General features: G+C 43.3%; 1 protein-coding gene across 13 annotated transcripts in view; it reads right to left on the bottom strand.

Moving 5' to 3' along the window:
* Window positions 1-24,517, bottom strand: part of NFIA (nuclear factor I A) — a 249,792-nt gene that overhangs the window by 63,310 nt on the left and 161,965 nt on the right. For 8 of the 13 annotated variants that reach the window (XM_062617536.1, XM_062617532.1, XM_062617531.1 and 5 more), the window contains exons 4-5: window positions 19,443-19,560; window positions 16,799-16,926 (exon numbers count right to left, since the gene is read on the bottom strand). In XM_062617536.1, coding sequence (XP_062473520.1) covers window positions 16,799-16,926; window positions 19,443-19,560 — 246 coding nt within the window. Of the gene's footprint in view, window positions 1-437; window positions 525-16,798; window positions 16,927-19,442; window positions 19,561-24,517 lie in introns of all 13 variants that reach the window. The other 5 variants (XM_062617526.1, XM_062617522.1, XM_062617521.1 and 2 more) reach the window with 1 other exon arrangement.

Here is a 24,517-nt window from a genome sequence, read left to right as displayed (position 1 = left end):
GTGATTCAAGGGCTTCTAGGACAAAGTTGATAGCATGGTATTGAAGGTACTCGAATCCAAATGCACAGATTCACACCCCCCTCCTCCCCTTTTTTGGAATTCTACCCCCATGAGATCTCTACCAGTCACACAGAAAAGGTTTCACAGTTTGGTGCTGGCAAGTCCACTGTTCTTGCCACTAACTCGGAAGGAGCTAACAGCTTTCAAGCCCAATGAGGTTATGTGTATAAGAGCATCCAACACTTTTTCCTGCGTTAAAAAAGTGCTATGTGTGCTGAGGTGCTCTAAGTGTAAATACTTTAGGAGATTTGATATATATATTTTTTTTGTTTGTTTTTCAAAAAGCAAGAATCTGGCTGTAAATTGATATTAACATTTTTCAGTATATGTGTAAAACACATGTTTCAGAAGAATAGAAGAGAGAAACTGTCACTCACTGGGAAGCTTTAGAGCTATCTGGCTCCCTGGGAAACTGCATGCAACTATTCTGGTGTCCAAGGGTTTGACCAGTGAGTTTCCTCTTCCTGCAAAGAATGAATGCAGAAGTAATAGAAAGTCTGAGGGGGATGATTTTAGCAAATGGCTAAAGATAATCCTATTCTGCCCACTCCAGCAGGTAGGAAGCAGGTGGTGGTGGTGGAAGAAAAAGGGTGGGAAAGGAGAAATGCCTGCCTTCCCCTCCCAGCAGCTGGCACAGGGGAAGGGCAGGATTCTAACCTAGGAGGGACTCGCACACTCACAGCTCTGAAATCCCTTTGTGATGCTGCATTTGATCTGCAACGATGCCGACAGGTCACGGCAGTCCCAGCACAGGCACACAATGTCAGGACGTTCTGCTCTGATTAGCTGGGGTCTTGCTGTGACTCCCTTTCAGGATGGAGCATGGCTCACCGGCACTTGGTGATTGAAACTGAGCACACTGGGCTGGCGTAGCTTCATTAACACTACCAGGCACATAAAACCCCGTATGCCCAGACTGGAACAGTGACTTCTTAAGCACTGTGCTTTTCTTTTACCATCCACTTTTCAGGGGAGTTTTGTTTTTCTAACATTGTAATTTTCTAACCAAATTGGTGTGAATTCTTTTTACTTCATTTACAAAAAGAATCGGTCAAAATAAGGGTCTAAAATCAAAGCTTATCCTTCTGGTTTTGATGGCATATTGACTTTTAAAGGCAGGAGTGGCTATTAGGGAGTCCCTGTAAACTTTACTTAAAGCAAAAAAAAAATTAGAAAGTGATCGAAAAGTTTTAGGGAGGAGAGCAGAAATATCATTTTAAGCCTCTTAAAATTGCCTGAACTGTGAAATCAAGTAATGAACACTAGCAAAGGATCTGTCAGCTGGAATCAAAGCTTAGACTAGTCAGCATTTTCCTCCTAAACCTTATTATGGCAAAGATTTTTCATCTCTGCACTCTGTTCATCCCAACAAATAAACCGACTTGACCTCCACCTGTTAGCCAGTGAAGTCCGCTGTCATCGTTGACTAAACCCTATTCTTTCCCTTCAAAGCCCTCTGCACCACTGAGAAGGTGGGAAGACACAGCTGTGCGCTGATTTAAATTGATACCAGTTCATAACCAGACAGCATTTCACAGTACAAATTACAAGCAACAGAGGAGAGGGGAAAAAAAAAAGAGGAGTCTGTAGTGCCAATGAGTTCTGGAAGGGGGCAACATTTTTCATCAATTTAACAATGAGATTTTCATACAAGTTCTTTCTATTTTTTGTGTGATTCTATGAACTAGCATTTGAGGCAAGAAACATTTTACTTATGCTGTTCCAATGAACCTGTGCTAACACCACATAGGAAGAATTGGAGAACATAATGGCAGCGATTTGCGTTGCTTTAATGTCTCAGAAGTTGAATGCATTATTAACTGTTTCAAAGAGGTTCAGTTCCAAATGCCCGTGGGTTTCTAGACTCAGAAACAAGTCACAGCTATATAATGTAACGTTGCTAAATAATAATAAAAAATAAGATTATGGAACACAGAACAGCAAGATATGTCATGAGGAAAACTGTAGAGCTACAGCAGTCACTTCTTCAAATAGATCATCACGACAAAACCACGTCAGAAGGTTGCTAATACAAAGACATATCAGAAAAAAAGCCATTTCATATAAAGTTGGACTTCTCTGGGTGATTAATGCTACGTTCAACAAAGGAGACAGTGTCTGTCTAATTACATTAAATACTTATCTTCTAGGGATTGGCAGGGTGTTTCTGCTCAATGTCACTTTTCATGACAATGTAATGATAGATCCGTTTACTTACCAGTGCCATTAGCAAAAATTGTACTGTTTTCTCAACTGCCCTCATATCATGAAAATATTTGATTAACACACTGCAGCTTATCTAATACTCTAAGCAACATATTCTGCATAGTTTTCTCTCTATTAAAAGAACAAGATTACAGCTTGTAAAATTTTTATTGCACTCACACAAAACTAAATGAATAATGTGTGATAGAGCTCAAGTAGCTCGCTGCTTCACAAACCAGGTTTATTTGGTTTAAGTATTAACTTGTACTTCAAATACTGAGCTTTTGGGGGTAACAAGCAAAGAAGCAAAGTCAGCACTCTGAGGCACTACTTCCCATCCAGTCTTTAGTTATTAGTTCCTTCGCATTTCAGCACATCTCTTGAAAATTTTGATACCTTAGGAAACAACAACAAAAAAGGAAAATATAAGGAGAGTTTTCATTCCTTTGCTGAAAACCAGATATGGCCATCTCCCAAGCCTTTAAAATTCACCACATTGTGAGCTGCCTCTTCAGAGTCATGCTACTGTGCCAACGTAGAAAGAACAATAAACCTCTGGAAGAATGTACACAGCGAAGGCAGTTTATATAGTAACAAGATAATTTCATAAGGCTATATAGAAGAGAAAGGCTGTGATGTAACATTCTAGCAGTATATACCAGCTACCTGGTATTTACTAACAAGGTTAAACTACTATCTGTTTCAGAGACTCAGCACTCTTCATAATTCACTTTTTAATGGATGGACAGGAAAAGTCAGCAGTGTATGGCACAGATCAGTTTGGAAATAGGACAAGACAGCTTATGGCAGAACCTATTTCAAAACACGCTCCATCTTTCCAAATGATCACATCTAAAGTCTATACTTAGCAACTACAATACTCCAAATCCACTCATAAATCCTTTTGAGGGGTAGATTTCTATTTCTAAGTAAACCAGCCAGTTTGAAAAACAAAGGATCCTGAGGAGGAGCTGTCTCCCTCAATTGCTACCACGTATAGTGCATCACTTCTTATCTCCTTGGTATTTGATGCCCGTGCAGGAGAAGACACACGGGAAGCTTCCTTCAGCGAGGAGTTAGGACACCAACCCCATTTTGTTACAGCTCCTCATACTGCCACGAAATGGCAGCAAGAACGTACCCAAATGGACTCCTACAAGGCGTAACTCGACACAGCAATGCAGAATCAACCAAAACCGGCTTTTAAAATCCCTTGCAAGTGACTCTTGCAGTGAGAGGATGACACCGCAGCCAACTGCCACATATGACTCTCCAAATTAATAATGGATTTAGGATATTCATTCCCTGAGCTGCAAGGGTTTGGGGTGTGCCGGCAATTATCTAGATATAAGTCTGACACACATTATCCTTCTATCAATGTCATTTCCCTTAGTAGCCAACAGATTATCAGCAGCTTTGTGATATTCCAGGTGTCAAAGAAGAATTAAAACCACAACAATTGCACAAACAAAGGGACAAAAGACGGGATACGTGTTTCTGAGCCCTGCATATCAATTTAATATGTGCAGCTGACAATGATGCAAATGTCCTCGGGAGAGAGGCAGCAAGATCTGTGCCCAAACATACACACACCACCGTCAGCAAGATGGCAGGGAACAGAAGCAGTAGGATTCCCAGCCCAGGACACATGCCTCAGCAGGCAAAGCAACCCAATGAAACAATCCTCTGGTTGGGGAGAATTTTGGAAGCACCTGATATGGAAAAAGGCCCTAAACAAGCCAGATGGTACTTTTAGCTGGCAGCAGAAAGTAGGAGACAGCCAAAAGCATTACAGCATTTCCCCAAGAGGCCAGCAAATCGATTTTTAACCATTTTTTTTTTCCGAGTGATGCAATGAATATAAAAAATAATGTTTCTATGCATTTTTAAATCGCTAATTTTATGAATAATACACTTAAGAAGGCAACAACTGGAAGAGACGAGAAAGCAACGCATTTTGACTTTCCCAGGGCTGTTGTATATTTGACATCGGGTTTCTATTCAGTCACTGCCACTGTTTACTCTGAATTAAGCATCAGGTTTTGGTCGGGGTTTTCCACATAATATTAAAGAGAACACTCCTGCAAGGGTAAAGAAATAGCACTGTAAAATCACAGTAGCACCCTAGTTGACAAGACACAGAAGAAATGTTGTTTGCAAGACTGCCTTGCTCTTTTAAAACCCTGTCCCCCCCCCAAATTATTGGGGTTTTAGATGACAATGTTTCAACCAAAAATGTTAAACAAAACTAAAAAGGGCAAGCAATTTATTTAATACTTATAAGTTCCCATTTAGGTAGAGATTTGCACAAGAAATACAACTGTTTGGGGATCCTTTAAGTTTTAAAATCTCCAAATGGCCAGAATCTGCAATTCCTCCTGGATGACAGGACTCCGCAGGAATCAATTTGGCATCAGATGTCAAACCTTAACTTTGACAGTCAGAAGCAGCTCCTTGCATAGCGCACTTAGATCAGGTGTTAGAGCAGTTTCACTTAAGGAATGGAAAAGAGATGAAGGGCAGAGTGAGGCAGAGGAGTCATGAAACAAGTGGCAATGACCATTACCCTTTGCTTAAGACTGCACCTCACACCTTGGATTGGCCAAGTTCATTGGAATGATGCTTTAGTTATAATTTGCTGCTATTTTGGCTAATAGTAAAGGCAAGCCCTAAGACAGGGTTAAATCTGGACTACATCCAAAGTGCTTTCTCCTGTTCAGAACAAGGTAGTGCATTAGTGTGCTGCATCACAGATAATACTCCTGGAGACAAACGTGGGCTGCTGTAATAAAATGGGATGTTCCACTAGGTACAAAGAAAGATAATCCATACATTCATATTTCTCAAGTCTCACTGATCGTAAATCCTTACTCTAAGCATTTCCCTCCTATAGGTGGAACTTAGCACCTTGCCTCCAGCCTTTGCTGGTATAAAATAGTCCCATTCTTTCCAAAAGCACTTGGACATGAGGACTGCAGGTACCGTCTCACTTTGGTGGTTTTCAGGGTTTCGAAGATCTGCACACAAATCCCAGCGAGGCAAATGAAGGCTATGCACAAACCACTAAAACAGCCTATAATTTTCCAGCTAATTTTAGCAATGGGAACTCTTATGTTCTGCTTTTTGGCGTGCATCACACTAAAAATAGCAGCAACCATTGGTGTAAGAGAATAGCAAAAAGGATGATCTCACTCGGACCAGGGGCTGGGCAAGCAGAGATGGAGGATGCTATGGATTACCTGTGCTCGCCTGAGCAAGATACCAGTGAAATCAGAATAGATCTCTAGCCAGAATGCACACTAGATGAAGACCCTGCTGTACTTTAAGCTTTGTTGAGCTGGAAGATGAAGGGAAATTAAGAATACTTAAGCAGCATCCCTTATTTAGGCTGCAGCGTCCTTATTACAGTCACTCCAGCCAGGCTCAGCTGTGGGGGTAACACTGGATTCATGCCATAAGCTCTGGGGTTATGGGTCAAGGTTACAGACTACCCACTTTGGGGAACAACACAGCTGCCATCACAGCACACAGACATTCCTGGAGGTATGGAATGGCTCTGCAGCCACCCAGCCAAAATGTTACCTGAGTTAACAGGCTGCTAGACAGACTTCTCTGCTTTCCTATGCTCGCTGACTGCTGTGGTCAACACGTTGGGGCAGCACTTAACTTGAAAGAAAGTAAAGAAGGTAACCAGGGAATGTTTAATTCACTGCTTCTGGCAGTAATAAAACCACTAAGGAGCATCAAGCAAAATGATGAGGCAACAGGTAAAAGAAGTGTTTCTTCATAGAATCACTGGTGGTTTATGCTAGAAGGGACCTTAAAGCCCATCCAGTTCCAACCCCTGCCATGGGCAGCGACACCTTCCACTAGAGCAGCTTGCTCCAAGCCCCTGTGTCCAACCTGGCCTTGAACACTGCCAGGGATGGGGCAGCCACAGCTTCTCTGGGCACCCCGTGCCAGCGCCTCAGCACCCTCACAGGGAAGAGCTTCTGCCTAAGATCTTCTTTACACAGCACTGAGTAAAACTGGAACTCGCTGCCTTGGGATGTTGTGGAGGGCAAAATAAAGAAATGGTTAAAAACATCCAAGCGTGTCTCCAAGAAGAGAAGTCCACTGAAGGCTGTCAAACACAAAGATGTGAACTGAGCCGCTGGCTCATGAGACCAAGCTGTTTGCTGCCAAAATCCTTGTGGCTGTGCTCTGAAAAGCATCACTGGATGCCTGTCCTGCTGCTGTATGCTTTCCTTAAGTGTCCGCTACCAGCTCTTGTCACAGATAGCAGCACACTGGACTAGGCGAGCCTTCAGTCTAGCTCAGAAGAGCCATTTTTAATTCTCTGTGGGCAGATCCACAGTTTTTGTAGGCTGGAATGTGCTGTGCCTGGCAGCTGAGAAACGGGAAAACTGCAGTAGGTATCCAGCTCAATGTAATAAAGATCTAGTGGAGAGCCAGGAGTCACTGTGGCAGAAACAGTGTGGGAAAGGAAATGCAAAAGGAGATGTTAACACGGTCTGTTTCCTGTTCCCGGTCCTGTATCATCCTCTCTGCATCCCCTAACACCTCTCATTGCACATTTTAACTTTGTGTGAAAGTGTTTCCTTTAAAATTAAGCCTGTTTTCTCCTCTAAAGCAAAGATCAAACCATGTGCACGCAGTACAGTAGCTGCACTGTGTGCAACGCAGTGGAGTGATGCTTGTACTGGGAATGTTAATAAACAGTGGCGAGAACAGAACTTCTGCATAGAAAAGGGTGTATGTTACATCTCTCCTTCTCTCCCCTGTCTCATGCAGTATTTACACAGCTGTGCTTTGTAAAATGTGTAGGGGAGGTTTTTATTATTATTTTTTGGTAATTTATTTACCTAAGATAGCCCAGCATCTGTTTTGTGGTGAGGTTCTTTCACAAAGTTTCACAGTTGCCTTGACTGATGCAAAAGGAGGTCACGGTCCTCACTCAGTGATCCTAAAACCATTTGTTTCAACTGCTATTTGGCTAATTCGTGTTCTGCTCTGGGTTTTTGGTTTGTGTCTCTACTTGGAAAAGTGCATTCTTTGGGGGCCTGATCTGGCTAGGTGAGTATTTTAGTTATCTGTTTTATAAAATGCAGACGTGCAAAGGAATCTGCAATAATACACATCATTTACTGGCTCTCAGTATGTACTGTATATTGGCGCTGGAACTACTAATATTTTCCAGCTGCCTCCCCAAAAAGCAGAGTTCAGTGCAGTCTTTGCAGTGGGTCCTTTCCCATGACTGCCTACACAGGTGATGAGGACTTTTCCTGTGTCCTGAAGAATTAATAAGCCTGAACATTTCTGTACCAGCAGCATACCACAGGAGATAAAATATTTCTTCTGCTTCCCAAACACATTAGAAAAAGCAAGTCTGCTGATCTCAACTGCTAAGACAGCACATCAAAGGAACGTAGTCCATTTCCTAACCCAGATCTAATCTATAGAAGACTTTATAGATCCAAGTCAACATCCTGAATTGGTCCCAGAAGCAAAGAAGAAAACTAGTTCAACTTTTGGAAGACAGGTACAATACTTTCAGTGTGCTTCATCCCGTTTTGCAATTAAACAGTCACATGCCACACTATCAGGTGATCTTCAAGGATAACCGCATCAGTGGACACCTGTCTGGAGCTCACAAAGATTCATGTTTGACAGACTCCGAATCAGCAAGACATTCACAGCCATATTCAGAGGGTGCTTCTGTCCTTCAGAGCTCACCTCTGAGAGGAAGTAGAAAGTGTCTGCTTTTGTCCCAGTACCAGGAAGCTTATTGTTTTCACTTGGTGTCCAAAGGGAAGCACAAACCAGATCAGTGTCTTTGCTTTATGAGTGTATTTTCAGCAGAACAGACGGCAGAATATGGCTCAGCCAGCAATGATGTCTGAAGAACCTTAGGTCCATGGACTACCGATGCAGCACTCCATCACAGGGATCCCACTGTCACCGAGAAGCACTGTTCCAACCTTCGTAAGGGACTAGTTTTCCATGCACTAATCTTTCCTATCAATCTGAAAAATGATTTAGATGCTGCTAATTGTGCATGGAGACAGGAATAGCTCAGGTGATCTTATGGCTGTCACAGCACACAGAAGACCTGCTTTTAACTTGGTCACTGAAGTCAGCGAAAATAGTATGGATGTGAAAAAACAGCTTTATTTTGGTATCTGAAGTGAAACAGTTTCTGCATTTTTTAACTCAGATCTCCTACAGCTCCATACCCGTTTTTAAATGATGCATTTCCTGACATCTGGAATTGGATGCAGGGAGCAGAGCCACAACATTGACTGACCGACTTCTCCCGGACCATACTGAAGGGATGTTTTCCTCAGGGGATTACAGCAAAGCTGAGGCATGTGCTCTAAAACTTGCTTGGGATTATTAATTTTATTAAAAATGGAAAGTACAGTTTAGGCTGCATTTCAGGGCCAAGTGTGTTGTGTTGTCTAGTGTCTGGGAAAAAAAGAGCCTTTGAGGGAAGTGAAAACATCCAGGACATTTCAATCTGATCTGACTTTTTAATCAGCTGTTCTTCCCCCTGCTCTTAACTTCCTTCCATGATTGTGAGACAGCAATGGAAGCAGCATGGCATGTTGTCACAGGTCTCATGCTACTATGTGAATTGCCAAAGAAAAGCTGAGCTATTGATCCAGTGGTAATTTGCTGTCAAAATGACTATGTCTGTTATAGCAAATGAGTAGTGTTAATCATTTCATTTGATGAATGCTATTGCAGAAGACTGACAGTGCTCAAAGAGCCACTATTGACCTGCTGCGTTTTTCCTGGCTCACAATAAGTTCTTGATCTTTGCTGGCCTCACCCAATTAGGGTTGAAGTTATCCATTAAGGTGCAGGCCTGGAAAAGTTCTGTTTAAAATAAACAACAACGTATATTGGTAACTCATCAACTATGCAGCAGGCTGATTCTGATTGCCTGGCAGAGAAACACACACATTTTGTGCAGTATCTGATAAAAGATCTATAATGTGCTAACACAAACCTATCATGTAGCACCTGTGACTAACAGATTGTGATATCAAAGTCTTGATGCCTAAGTGCTCCTGTAAATGCATTAAACTTTTAGCGGCAGGAACTGTAGGCTGCCAGTGACAAGGAGCTGATATGGTATTTCAGTAGAAGTTGATAAGTGTTATTGCTCTTAGAAGAAAAGAGAAATCTTATGCTCTTGTAAACCACTGGGCAGCTTGTGTTTTGATGGGATACTGTAATGCAGAGAGCAGGGATAAAGGAACACATGGAGTTTATGAAGGTAAAAAGACACTTAAGGAAAGCTCTGTATTTTACAGTTGCTGGAGTTCCTTGAAGTATGATCCCGTCGTACGTTTGGCTTCAGGCATCTACCTGTTCACCTGAAGCCAACTTTTTCGGGTGCAGCATGCACATGGGGCCATGTTTAACTCCACGTACCAGTAACGGAAGCATGAAAGGTAGCACAGGCCCAAGCACGCTCTGCTTCTCAGCTTGGCAGAAAGAACAAGGATGTTGGAAGACTCTGAAAGAGTGGGCAGAAATGTGGGAAACTGTATAAAGTCTTGGAGATGAGAAGAAGCACGGGTCTGAATGGGAACAGGGAAATGGGATGAATGGGAGGAGGAGTCCTAGTCACAGAGCACAGTCTAACAAAGCTCAGATGCTCTTCAGAGAAAAGGATCAGTGGAAGTTTGCCTGAATCTGGGAGGCAACAGGTTGTGTCTGCTGTACCACTCATAGAACAGTTTGGGTTGGAAGGGACCTTCAAAAGTCACCTAGTCCAACCCCCAGCAATGAGCAGGGACATCTTCAACTAGATTAGGTTGCCCAGGACCACATCCGGCCTGGCCTTGAATGTCAATGGCATCTCTTCAACTGAACAGCACAAATTAGCCTGGAGAAATTCTCTCTGCTATAAACCAAAATGTTCTGGCCACCAGAGAAATATGATCTGCTTCTGACCTCCCATTCAAAGAGCCAAACTGTGCTGTGGGCTGGAGGTCTATCTGGTTGTGAAATGTTCCCACTTTCTTGAGATATTAAGTTCAATGGAGGAAAAAAATGGCACTGGTGCCTGCTGATAGATGTGTCAAGGTACGTAATGAAGCTGCTGCAAAGGCAGGTACAATCTTAATGGCTATGTGAGTGTGCTGCCTGACTTTACACACTGAGAATTGGAGGGCAAGCCAATGTCACACCTGGGAAATACTGCGTAAATGTAATTGGCAGGGATCCTGGATGTAGACCTCCTCTGGTCTAAGGAAGAGAGAAGTTTCCTTGGTTTTGCCTTTCTTAAATAGGTCTTTGAGCATCCAAAGAGTTCAGCTGAAGGAAATTAATTACGATCATGAAATTCCTGTGTCTGGTTACAATGCAGTGAAAACTGCCCACTACAGCAAGTCACTGAAAGTAACGCCAGAGAATTATTTGATACTGAATATTCCAGGTCTGAAGTTGAATGTTTTCCCAGTAAGAAGAGACTATTTTTCTATTCCTTATTTTGAATAATACATGGTTCTCATGTTTTTCATCATATTTTCTACAGTCAGTCCCTTGAATCATTGGCAGTAATGTAATACAATCACTGGAAACTTCCCTGAGCAATGACTTAGTGTGTGGTGTCAAGTCTTTCAATGAGCCCATAGACCTTTTGCCTGAGGACAGATCAGATGCACCCTGCATCACTGATGCTGGGACATACTATATATATTTTATCTTCTAGGTGTAGTGCCAGGCAACAGCTGTGTGTAGGACATCAAGAATGCATAAAGAACACAATCCAGGATCTCCCTTATACTACTTTCTCTCATATTTCCAAGAAATAATTCTGAACAGACTTTGAAAACAAAGTCTTGTGGTCATCTGATCACGCCTGAATGAGCCTTTCTGATGTGTAAGGCATAAATAAAAGTTTCTTAGTAAACATGGAGAAAGGGTTTTCTTGGCGTGCTGAGAGTCTGCTAAAAAGAAAGCCCATGCCAGATTTAAGACAAGGGTTATTAAAACAAGGGTTTGGACCAGCTGCCTGCATGTGGTTGTTCTATAACCACCAACAGGGAGGGACACGGTACCGTTGAGTTAGAGGTCACTGCCACTGCAAGGGAAATATTCCAAAATAAGATCTCAGCTCCTCAGCTGCATAGAAATTGCTCAGAAATTATTTTCAGACAGTCCCATAGATGGTGACATGAGAACGAGCAGCACTAGCTGAGTGGTGTAGTGAGCAATCATGAGGCTGACTTTAATAGCATCTTTACTACCAAAGACGTGTCCAGCAGTCTAACTCTCTCGCTTACTGCAGGTTCATATAATATTATCAACTCCATAAGCCCCTGGAACTGTAAATATGTCTTTCAGTCATGCAGTGCAAGTGTTATTGCTAATTCCTTAAGGTTTCTGCACCGAAAGGCTCATTTGGTTCCTGCGGTTTTCAAGGTGAAGACACACAAGAGCTGAGCACAGCGTGATCGGCAGCAGCATAGCTTTGGCGGAGCTGGGGCAAAGGAAGGTGGATGGCCATGGTATGAAAAGCCCCATCAGCCTTTCAGTAGAAGAAGGACCACAGACCTCCACCCATTATACAAATAGGTAAAGGGCTGTAAGCTGGTCAAGACCACAACAGAAGCAGAGCTAATTGTCCCTTTAGATATCCCAAGAAGCACAAGGAGTACAAACACGTACCTTTCCTGGGATTATGGTCGTCTAGGGACCAAGCTAACATGTGGAAATGCAAATACCAGGAAGATCTAAGTAAAGAAACTAACAGGATACTCTGAATTTGAATCTGAAACATTTTTTTCCATGCTACGCTGTAGAAATACAATAGAAGCAGAATTGACAAACACCATCCATATGCTACACTACAACATGAGAGAGCACAATGTGAACTTTACTCCTGGACTGAATCAAAAGAATGCATTAAAAAATGCGTAAGTGGAATACTGATTAACTCAATCTTCTCTTATTATGGAATTAAAAAACATATACCTGTAATTATGGCTTACCTCCATTAGAAGCAGAGCTGCCACAGAACTGAACACAGGCCAGCTTTGTGCATGAGTATGGTGTTGCCTTATTTTCTTACCAACATCATCTTTATCCTCTCTTGCCCTTCTTCGCAGTTAACAAGAGTTATGTACTGAAAGTGCTGAGATAAAGTAATGGTAAGGATGATACCGCAAAAGGTATTTGAAAAGCAGAAGTAATTTACTACATGCCTGCTTTGTTTTACTTCCTAAGCCTTCCTGTTGTGAAAGGAAATTCATCTTTTCTGGCAGACTGCAGCCTTTTTAGGCCTGAGAGCTCCCCAGGAGCTTTCGAGTACAGGTAAATGGATGCGAGACTCAAGGAGTACAGTACAAGGGACATGGAATTAATGCTGGATTTTGCTTTGGCTGTCACGTCTGACGTATAAGGAGAGTGTCCTCTGCTTATGATTATGGGTCTGAAACGCCACGAATGGAAAGGTCATGTTGCTGGTGCTTGAAGCACCCAACTAAATCTCCACATGAGACAGATGTCAGGGTGCCTCGAGACCCAGGGGCCTGGGATGTAGAAGTGCAGAGAAAAGACTTTGGATGGACAATAGGTGCAGATTCTATTCTGCATGCAGCGGAGACCCCAAGAGTAGGCACAGGGGAAGCATCCACTGCTAATCTAAATAGCACACAGAGTGGTTTTGTCCTCTTCTGTTCTCCTGCCAGTTTGCACATATGTTCTGAGTATTCAGCCTGCCCTCCAAAGACCACTTACAGGGGCAATCACAGGGAAGCAAAGCAGGAAGAAAGTATCCAAAAAGGGAATTTGTTCAAGAGAAAAAAATGGAGACAGATGTAGAGCGACTAGTCACGGCTGGCGGTAAATAACCCTCTGCCTGAGTGCTCTCTTTCTCTAAGAGGAGCTCACATATTCCATTTCATATTTCCTTTCTAGGAAGTTAAATCTTTGTTTTCCTGGCATTTGTTCTTTTTGTTCTTTCCCCTATATACTTTCCCCTTTCTGTATGGTCTAAAATTGTCTTCTCATTTTCCCTTTCTCTTCCACGTTGTGCTCTCTTTCAAGTGTGACATTTCTCCAACCTAATTTCCCTGCGCTGTCCCAGGCAACAGCTTTCTCTACCACCCTCTCACAGTCTCTGTGCCACGAGCACTTTGCTCTGTCTCTACATGTGCGTAAGCGTACGGGTGCTTCACCTGCTCCTGCATTAGAGTCCCCACTTTTTCTCATGTGCGCACCTCAACATTAAGCAAATGCAATACAGACAGAATATTCATCCTCTCGCTCCCATAAACCTGTCAAGGCATATAGGCCAAGAAGCTATCTCTGCATAAATCTAACTCTCCTGTGAGGAAGCAATCTACTCAAAGGCAATAAAGCCAAAGGATATATTATTATCTTTGGTGTGGATCCTACTGGGCTGGGAGGTTGGCTGCTGGCTCCTCTCTGAACTTTTCTTCCCAGCCAGAACAGCCATCCCACAGACAAGTCTAAGCTTCCTTTTCTTGGTCTGACTTCCTCCTCCTGTTGTTTGGCCGGTAACCCAAAGGACAGGGTTTAATTATGGAGTTTGGAAACCTGGCTTAGGCTCCTCTGCCAGCAGAGGATAAAACTTCAGCCTGCCTTCTGAACCACCAGCATTCTGCACCGCCGATACCTGCATTATCCCACGCAGCATAAAATGAACCACATGGAAGAAGTGCCAAGTCAAACAAAATGATGGTTTTAGTCTTTAAACTTCTACTGTGGATTTCGCTGAGGAGAAACCAAAACACTGAAGCTCTGAGACTATCCTATGTCAAAACTGTGCCATCACTTTGACTGCAGATTAAATAAGTGGCAGGGCCTTTTTCTGGAAGGGAAAGACACCGCAAAGGATGGATCTGAAACAGGCCCAGGCTCCAAAGCTCCCCTCTCAGAGAGGAGCTTTGCGGTGAGCCACTGGGTAATATGGGATGTTAACATCATTTGTACGGCTTTCAGGTGACCAATATATTTTCTAGGCAGATGCCCCACTGAAGACTCATAGAACATTTTATACTTCTGGAGAGAAAGCACCTATGTCAAATACAAAGGGATAGATGCTAACAGCAGATCCATGTGTGATATCTGAGGTAAGGCAGGGCACTGTGCTTAGACCACAGCAGGATGTGTCCCTCAGGGGCAAGCACCTTGCTGCCCTAGCATAGAAGGACCCTTCAGTACTGTTTTGTCCTTCGCCACTGATGAGCTGTGGCTCTTTAGGTAATCTCTCTGCCAGCTGTGCTCTTGCAGTGACCCTGTTTTACAGAGAAGCTGAGGCAATGAATTCAGAGGACAGGCTGCTTGAAAGCCACAGCAGAAGAATTGGGGTGAGGCTGTGTGGATATAGCATAAAGATGGTTTGTAAGTGCATCCCACGCAGGCGGGATAAAGCTCTTTTTCTTCCTAGCTGTGACAGTGATAGATAGCTTGGTGAATCTGAGCTGTATCTAGTTGGTACCTGGCTCGAGTCCCTGATGTTGCAAGGTGATTTTCTGCCATTTTACAGGAAAGACTAAGCAGAATCTGGAATTTTCTGCAGTAAGTGAGGAAGGTTATGAGGAAGGAAGAACCTTCTCTTCTCTGACTTGCTCCTGCCTTTCTGAGAAACTCAGGAAGTTTGACACAGTCAGTTCTCCATGATGGGCACCCAGTGGTGCCAAGAATGGCAGATGTGCTTTAGAGGTGTAAGGCTTTAGGTACTTGTCTTGTCCAGCTGAGAAGCTCAGAACCACCATCCAGTGAGGACTTGGATGAGACAGAGGTAATGACCACATGTGGGGAAAACCACCAGAAGCGACAGCAAAATTAATAGCCAAGCTCTGGCTGTTGCACAAATGGAGAACATTTGTCATTAACAAAGAATACCCCAAATTTTGGGGGGAGTTAGACCCCCATCTGACAATGATGTAGAAGCAGTGACCCAGTCAGCTTTTAGCCATCTGTGTCTGCAGAGGAGGTTGTGATCTCTCCCTTTCAATGGGCGATGAGCTTTTGTTCCTGTTTTTGCCGCTCCATGAGCAGGCTAGTTTAGTACAAGGTGAAGCTCTGCCTTACATCATCTGGAGCCTGGAGCTGATGGAGGAAACAGCCCCTAAGTGTCTACTGAGCAGGACACCTCACTGAAAGCACCAGAGCCCTGGGGACGGCGGCGGCAAGGCAGTCACGGGGAGCCTGGCACTTGTCTGCCTGCAGGTCCACCCTCTCCTCCTGCCAAAGTGCCACATCTGCAGTCAATAAGGGCCCACAAGCTGGCTCCTCCTCATTAGAGGAGAGAGGGCAGCTGGCGGGGGATCCTCCAAGGGCTCCCAGGCACGGGAATCAGTCCCCTCCCAGTCTGGAATAGCCCAAATTTGGTGACTTTCTGGGCATGCTGTAAAGGACAGCTGTTTGACAGGGTCTCCAGAGAAAGCTGTGGGTATGTTTCCTACATGATGAAGGATATAGGTGGCTGGCCAAGTGCCCACAGAACTGATTTTAATGCTGTTCAGGTTGATTTTACTTTTCGGTGCTGTACAGTTCATTATACACAGTGCCCTGGACAAGCATGTGTTGTTTCGAAACAACCCCAAACCCATACTATTTTAAATCCAAACAGGCAAGAAAGGAAAAAAATGCACATTGCAAAAGACCCTTTGGGGTGTTTAGAGGGCCTTCTCAGACACTGGGAGGCTGAAGATGAAAGACCTACTTGCCTTTATCTAACAAATAAGACCTCTGTTATTTTTAGTGGCAATAAATACTTGATTATGTAGCCATAAGCAAAACTGAAGCATTAACTTCGCCTACGCATGTAGCACTGACCCAGAAAAGTATTTCCAATAGTATTAAGCACCCAGATGATCTCGGGATAAGTGATCGATGGACAGTTAAGTACGTAACATAACATAACCCAAAAGATGATCAACAAGAAAGATCACACACAAAAATTAACTGAGAAGAGGCACAAGAGCTGCTTCCTAGACCTCATGAAGTGTAACACCCAGCAACATCTATTTTGATATGAAGCCTCCAATCACACTTCGTGGTATTACAGATTAATAAAACAACTCCTTTGGTAAGTCTCTTAAAAGTCATTACTAAGTGAGCTCAAGTGTTGTATAATGCTTGAAAAGTCCTTCTACCTTCTATAAGTTTAGGGATATTTATTTAAACAGTATAACTGTAGGGCACAGCCCAGACAAGTACTGCTTTTTTGCTAAGTGATTGTCACTGCTATCCCAGAGTTGAATCTGGGGCTTTTGACAGAAAAAGACCTCCTATCTTTTGCTGCATTATTTAAATACTTCAGATATTTGGCCAAAACACAGAAGTGACACACTACAGAAACATTCACAGCTGCAGGAGCAATAAAACCACTACAACACTTTCATTAGACTGACCTTTTCTCAGGAGAAGTTACAAGATGTTTACAATTGATCACCTTTCTACACAGAATTCAGCATATTCTGATAACAAAAACAGAGCGACTGGAGATCAGGTTCTCGGGCTCCTGAAAGCCATGGCTTACCTGGCTCCACTTCATGCCATCCACTTGACTGGCTGCCACTTCCTGGAGAGCGCCCTTGGCTTGTATAAAACGGCTCCTCACCAGGACTGTCCATCTCATCCTCCACAGACTTGAGACGTTTTGTGGAGCTGAGAAAGTAAAAACACAGCATAAGAATGTATGGAAAGGAACAAAGGCACTTCTGTTGAGACATACCTTGCTAGCCCTGCTCGGGACTAACTTGGTTATGGACACTATAGCAGATTCAGGGGCCTGAGAAGGGGAAGGTGAGTCCTGCACAGCCATCCTGCCCACTCAGCCTCTCAGCATCCACTTCTTGTTTCTGATTTGCTTCGTCGGCAATGACTAAGCTTTGGTGAGATACAAAACAAGCTCCCACAGAGTCCAGACTGAAGCGCTAAGCACACATAAGTGTAACTAAAAGATAGTTTAACGTTCAGGCTTCTACAGATCACAAAGTAGGACATTTTTTATAATGCACAGAGGTCAATAAAAAGGCAAGATTTTAATTTGTATGGCGTGATTTTTGCAATTTGAATGAGTACAGTAATGACACACAAGACTTATTTTAACGGTCATATTTTTTCCACAGGTTATTCTGAAAGACAAATTATCAGTTCAAACTTATATTTTCCATCTTTTAACTGCAGCCATTAAATTAACCCAGCTTTCAGTCCTGTAAGAAGAAACGTAGGAAGTGAATGATGGAAGAATCCATTCTTGGTTCAAATGTTCATGTTATGCTACAAGTATAAGTGTTTTGCTCTGCAGCTGAACACCATCAAGCATAAAAAGGCCCCATCAGGTCTCTCTGGCCAGTGTCAGTACTAAAGCACTCCCTTGTGATGCCCCACACCTCCCTCACCAAAGGCTCAGGAGACAGAAGAGCCCTTTCAGCGGTCTCTGGTGGCCATTGGCTCAGACTCCAGTAGTTCTGCAGGGAGAGGAACCCAAAGCCAAAGACACTCAGCTTGGCTCTGTGTTCTATAATGAGTTGCGCAGACTGCGTGGGGACGTTACCGAGAATTTCTCTTCTAAATACTTTTCCAAGGCTGGGTCAGCTCACTTTTTTTTTCCCCCAAATCTGTATTCTATTAAGACTTAAAGCATTCAAGAACAGGCTCCTCTGTGTAGGGGGAACATATTTAACAGACATAAAATATTCCACTGCAGTTTGTATTGGTTTAAAACTCGCAGCCTCTCCGCAGCTCCCCACCCGAAGGCCTGCACAGGTAGGAGCTGGTGGGTATGCAAAATCAGTTTGTGAGAAACAGGAAGAATAAGTCGTGTGGTATGTGTGGAATGCAGGTTTGGCCATTCCTTAATTTAGAGAATTGTTATGTGTCAATAGGGGAAATTGTGTGCATACAATATAATTACCGCCTGATCATTCTGCTGAGTCTGTGTATTTAAGGAATACTTTTTTTTCCTGACTGGGAACAGCCTAATGAGAGGAAAACAAACATATTACCAAGTTATTAACTACCCATGCTGTTTATAATTAGCTCCTTATCAGTGGTAGCTATTTGCAGAAGAACAGAAGAGCAACAACTCAGCTCTTAAGTAACATTAATAACCTCACTTTTTTGCTTCTAGAGTCCCAAGTAAATTCTACCTGAGAACAGTGCTAATGACAAGCACTGCAGGCTATGAAGCTTTACACACAAAAAAGACAGAGCACAAAGTTTTTAACTGATGTGTATTGGGAACTGTAGTCACCAAGCTCCGTAATGCACACACTAAGCGCAAGACCTAGAATATTCCTCCAGTCACTGCAACTCGGACAAGTTCTTGCAAAGAGCTGGTCTTTAAAGTTGTTGTTTGATTGGTTTTAATGAAAAACAACTACATTCAAACTATAGAGACTTTTACACGTGTACTTGCTCTCTGCAAAGCTAGGGCACTGCAGACTGAGACAAAAATGTAAAAGAAGCCTGGGCTGAAGTCAGAGTTTCTTGTCATGTCTTTGAAATGAGTGATCTCTTTTGGCAGGGGGGGGAAGAAAAAATCCAATCTGGTTTCTTAATGGTGTTCAAGACTACTAGAGTGACTGGGCTTGTTTATAAATCTAATCTCATGGATGGTTAAAGGTAAAAAGTATCCTTGTTTGATAGCTGGCATCTAAGCCAAAATCAAAATCCGACTGGGTATAGTCACCTGCATTAATATTACTGTTTTCCAGTGGCTGATTCACAAATTTCTAAATGCTGTATGAAAATTAAAATGCATTATAGGCCAAGGTCCTAAAACAGTGTTAGTCTCACAGATAACACTTTATCTGCATACAAATCTATCTTAAGTCTTTCCTTTCCTGCTAGGACAAAGACGCACATCTCACTACGCTCCAAATTCTCTTCCGCCACAAGTGAAACTCCAGCAGCTCCAGTGGAACTTCTCCCAGTACACCGAGATACAAGCCAGAAGTTATAGGAGTCAATGCAGCAGTTTTTTCTTCAAGCTTGTACTTATAAAAAGAACTTTAACAGCAATCCAGTTGAACGTTCAGCTCTGCGAGTCTGAAACAGCTCCGCATTTTGAGGCCCCCGAACAGCTTGTCAAAGGATTTAATGGTTACTTTCCCAGATGAGTAATGATGCTGGCCTGGGTTTCCAAGTAACCCGGTAGTAGGCAGAGATTAAATTACCTGGTAGAGGATGTGCTAGGTAAAGACCTCCTCATTGCTCCTGGGCTCATGCTGTAGTATGAAGAACTTTCCAAATCTGAGAGGGAGAAATTAGGGCCTGTTCCTGCAGCTATCGGTGCTAGGGAAACAAAAGAGATTGCAGTCAGTAAGTCATGTGAATAAGACATGAATTGCACTTCAAAATCACTTTCTTCTTCCTCATGAGTGTGTTTAGTTTCACGATGAGAACAGGTGGGACGAGGAAATTAGGAAATGCTAATGGAAACTGGCACTGCAATCAAGAAGATGTAAATTTTATCAAGAATACAATGTTCTATGAGATAGATTCCTTCTTACATTCCTCCTTTTTTAAAATGAAGCAATTATGGCAAGGCTTTCTTTAAGTACTGCTTTTCGACTAATATAATTCTAACATTTAATGAAACTTGTTGCTTTTGCTTTTAGGACAACATTGCATCTATTGGCATAGTTACAAATAGGCTGCATTATCCCTGTAGTGTGCTTGGCATAATCTATAAGCAGTATAGGCAGGGAAATACACAGCACCTCAGGACCTTTGGTATGTACGTGATGTACATCCACAAGCACAGAGGTTACAAATGTTCCTTGGAGAAAGCACAAAAGCAAATGAGAAGCCCGAGTTCTTTTCTGCCTGTGAACATCTGAGTTTTCCTCTGGCCTCTCCTCCAGCTAAATCAAAGCTAGAGATATATGACCTTCAAAAACTTTTCTCCAGCAATTGGCTTCCACTGTTCACCTCTCATTACCTTATCCAGCACCTAAGTTTTACTGTAAAAGTTATGAATACCTTTCATTTCCCTGTCCTGAAGCCTTGATTTTACATTAAAACATAATGAATTCCTATACACCCTGAAGTTTGCAGGCACAAGCCTATGAACTCTGAGAACACAAAAGGAACTGAGCAGCTTAATGTTAAAGTCAACAGATAATGCATTTCACAAAGAAACGCCACTGTACAGCAAATGGTACCACATCCATGGTGCTGTTTACAGGGCAATACAACTTTGGGAGCTGACAATTACAGATGATGATTTTCTCCCACATTTCAGACACATCTGAAAGAGGACGTAATGCACAATAAAACGCACAAGCTTGGCCTGGAATGTATTGTCTGAGAGCCCTGATTCACAGCAACAAAGGCGAAGCAGTCTCAATGCCACCCAAGGATGCTGAGCCAAGTTTAATCTTTGGTCTGAGAACCTGGCCCATTTTCAAACATGAAGAAAATCTTTCACTCTGATGGGGCAGGAGTGAGGAAATGAAGACAGGATCATTCCTATCGCCCAGCTAACATGTCTGGGCTGAAACACAGGCTGCTGGGAGTGCTGCCATTGACTGTAGTGGGGCCAGTATTTCACCCCAAGTCTTAAGGAGCTCACAATGTCAGATTTGACAGAGGAATAATGTAGCTTTGCAGCTGCCTCATCATCCCCACAAGACAATTAGTTGTTGTTTGGCAAGGATCTTTTAAGAACGTCATTGAGACAGAAAGGGAACAGCCTCGATAGCCATGGACTTAAAGCATGGGATGGAAAACACACAACGCCATTAAAACTGGAGAAAATCTGGAATGATCATTAAAAGGAATTAAGTTGGGAAGTAATTTATGACAAGAACAGTCAAACCCTTTGTTATCTTCTCTTATCTATCACACACTTCCTGCACACTGGGTATGTATGAAAGGGTGTGTTAACAGAAAGAAACTAACATTAAGCACAGTAAAATTAACTGGTTTTATCAATTTGTGCTTTCTGCAACAGTTTCCTGACAGCAGCTACAAGAGGCTGTAAAACTGATGAATTTGCATGGAAAAAGAAACCGGTGTAAGTAATTTGTGTAAAAGGTAACACGGACATGGACTGCTATAATTCAGACACCCTGCAGATAGCAGACTGCTGCAGCGTGAGCAGTTATGGGTTAGAAAAATGACCACACTGCAGTCAGTCTGACTTGAATGGAAATCAATCATAAAGGTACTCTCTGCAGCATCTACTCCACAGTTTTCAGCAACTTCCTTGCCAAACAGATTTGTGCTCTGTAAACCCTTTGCTGATCAATTCCTCTGCACCCTCTACCTACCAAAGCCTTACTTACAGGTTAAGCATACTATTTTCCAAATGGGAACATTAAAAGGCAAGCACTAAATTAAAGCACCGTTTCTTTCTGAGGCACGATGCATTTCCTAGGCACTGCAAAATTTATGAAACAGTTTTATTCCAAACAGATATAGAAGAAAAACTGGTCTGTGAATAATGCTCCTCTTCCTTCTCTCCCTCCTGCCTCCGTTGATTCCTCTCTCCCCGAATCCTGGCCATTTCTGTTCCAAGCCTTGAACTGGCCCTATAGGAAAATGAAATGTATCTCCAGAGCAGGGGTGGGGTAGGAACAACGTATTGCTAACGCTGTGTAAACTTAGCACAAAGTAGAAAGGGCTAATCACACAGTAATTTCCTCCCAGGGTAGCAAACATGAAGGATGCTTTGTCACAGGCCAAACCACTCAAGAACCTGTTTGCAACCTGAGGGTTAAAGAACTACCCCAATCTCTAATATACACCAAGAGATCTAAGCAGCAGAGGTTAAAGTGCCTGGCTAGCCTACGGCAGTGAGTACCTACAACCCTTTGGCAGTTCTTACACAGGAGCCACTATCCTGCCACAACCAGCTCAAGGTCTCTGGCCCTAAAAGTGGTTTGGCAAACCTTGCACAGGTCCTGAACTCTTTTCTCCTACCTGCCTGATGGGCACATATTTGATGCTTGTCTTTCAGCAAAGGGTATTCATACCTTTGCTCACAGTTACTATCACAAAGCACAGCAATGTGCTGATGTTTACAGCCCAGCCCGAGACTGTCAGGAAGAGGTTAATGTTTTCAATCTGCATGGCGGAAGGTTGCTTCCTCTTCCTGGCTGGGTTGAAGCCCTGTGTGCTTTCTCACTCTGCTTCAGCTTCCTCACACCTCCTGTGCTAGGCTTTGGCTGTGGGGAGCTCACTGCTTGGCATCTGCCTCCTCTATTCACCCTTGTGTTTTGCCACAGGAGTGGCCAGGAGGCATCCAACCTGCTCCTAATGGCTTTTCACACTGCCTTGTGGACTGTCCACCTCACACGTGCCCAGAAAGCTGATGGGAAGGGAACGCTTTCATCTATTTGCAGGATTTCCCACTCTGGAAAGTAAGCAAAGGGATCAAAGTGATGCAAACTGTGGTCAAACTGTACGTAAATTAAACCTCTTCATTGAAGAAGAAATGCTCTGCAGCAAAGTGACCTTCTGATGGCTCAGGAACATCTCCCAAACAGGAAAGGGTGTCAGAAACTGCAGTTGTGAGTCAAAACAACAGTCTCCACCTATGTGCAGGCATCGAGATTTCATCTGACCCAGGGGCCCTGACCTGGCAGGGCGTGAGGAGGAAGGACCCCTCTTCCCCTACTACCCAGTGATGCCTGCAGGCTTTCTATACAAACTGATGCCAGCCTCAGCTCCCATTTCAGCTGCTGGCATTTGTGCAGATGGGACACGTTTCACTCACTCTGAATGGAACAAGGAGGTATTTTGCCCAAAAGGAGGAGGAGGAGGAGGAAGGTGGGTCCCTCTCCTGAGCACCAGCACTGTGCTACTGCCAGGGACACGGGGCAGCATCACCTACTCCCTCCGCTGCCAGCCTGTTAGCTCAGATCTTCAGCCGGAATGGCAAGAAAAATAACAGAGAAATTAACAAAAATCCCTCTGACTTAACCCAATTGGGATATTTGTTTTGAAAATTTTATTGAATTACAGAGCAGGAAACCCACTAAATAGAACCAGCCAGGCTGGCATTTGTCTTCCTTGGAATCCGGCGCTCATTTTCAGTCATGTTAATATTAAGTTTCTCTCTTTTCCATTTTTATGTATTTATTTTTACAAAGGGGCTGGGATGTGACTAAGATCATTACGTGAGTAACGCTGCAGCGAAGTGATAATGTGTTTAAGGTTAAATGGGAGAAACATGACATTTGACTAATAAACTTTTTCCTGTGCTGTGACTCCATAAACAAAGGGAAACACACTGTGCTGCTGCTGCTGCTGCCGAGGGGAAAGGGGAGCTGGGTGTTGGGCTCTTTTTCTTGCAAGGCTTTTGTTTCCTACACACTGTATCATTAGATTCAAAGAGGTTGTGGCGACTACAACAGATATGAAATGTGTGATGTTCATTTTAAAATTACAAGTACAGCCTGCTATTGACCATCTCATTATGCTGAGTTCCATTTATAAACATAGCAAACCACTAAGTTTATAGAGACTTTTTGTGCTGCTTTAATAGGATATTGATCGAGAGCAAGGTTTGAGTGGACTGCCATTGAATTGTGTAATGGCATACAAAAGGCAAGGTCACGGCAACTGTTCACTCTATGCCTGCAGTCTATTTTTTATTATGATCTTTTTTTCATCCCCTTCCTCTCATACCCAGGCCCACACAGTATGTTTTGGATTGCAGTGCTTTGCTAAGGAATATAGAGTATCTTTTTAAATGTTAATTTTCATGCTGCTGACTTTAACTACCTTCACTCCTGTAATGCTTAGTATAGCAGAAAACATACAGGCTGCTGTTTAGAGTGAGCTGTTTTATTACACCCACGCTTCCACACACGTGCTCTGCGTGGAGGAGAGTGTCTTCTCTTCTCCTGGGCTATGAGAAGGCAGCAGTGTCCTCCCTGCCCCTTGCACCCACACCTTGCTGTAGGCACCCAGCACATTCTAGGATGCCCAGAGAAGCTGTGGCTGCCCCATCCCTGGCAGTGTTCAAGGCCAGGTTGGACACAGGGGCTTGGAGCAAGCTGCTCTAGTGGAAGGTGTCAGGGAACCCGTGGCAGGGGTTGGAGCTGGATGAGCTTTAAGGTCCCTTCCAACACAAACCAGGTTGGGATTCTATGATTCTATGACTTGCCCTGCAGTTTGTTTTGGCTTTACCTGGCCACTGGATGAAGGGCAGAAGGAAGCCGTTTTCCCTCTGTCACATCCACACTCCGTGCCTGGAGTAGCAGCAATTACTTTCATTTCTAGCCTCTATCTGCCTGCC

This window comes from Pezoporus occidentalis, unplaced genomic scaffold (assembly GCF_034315485.1).
Source record: "Pezoporus occidentalis ecotype Australia unplaced genomic scaffold, CSIRO_AGI_Poc_V1 ctg198, whole genome shotgun sequence".
NCBI classification, from domain to species: Eukaryota; Metazoa; Chordata; class Aves; order Psittaciformes; family Psittacidae; genus Pezoporus; species Pezoporus occidentalis.
This window is presented reverse-complemented; position numbering and strand designations above follow the sequence as displayed.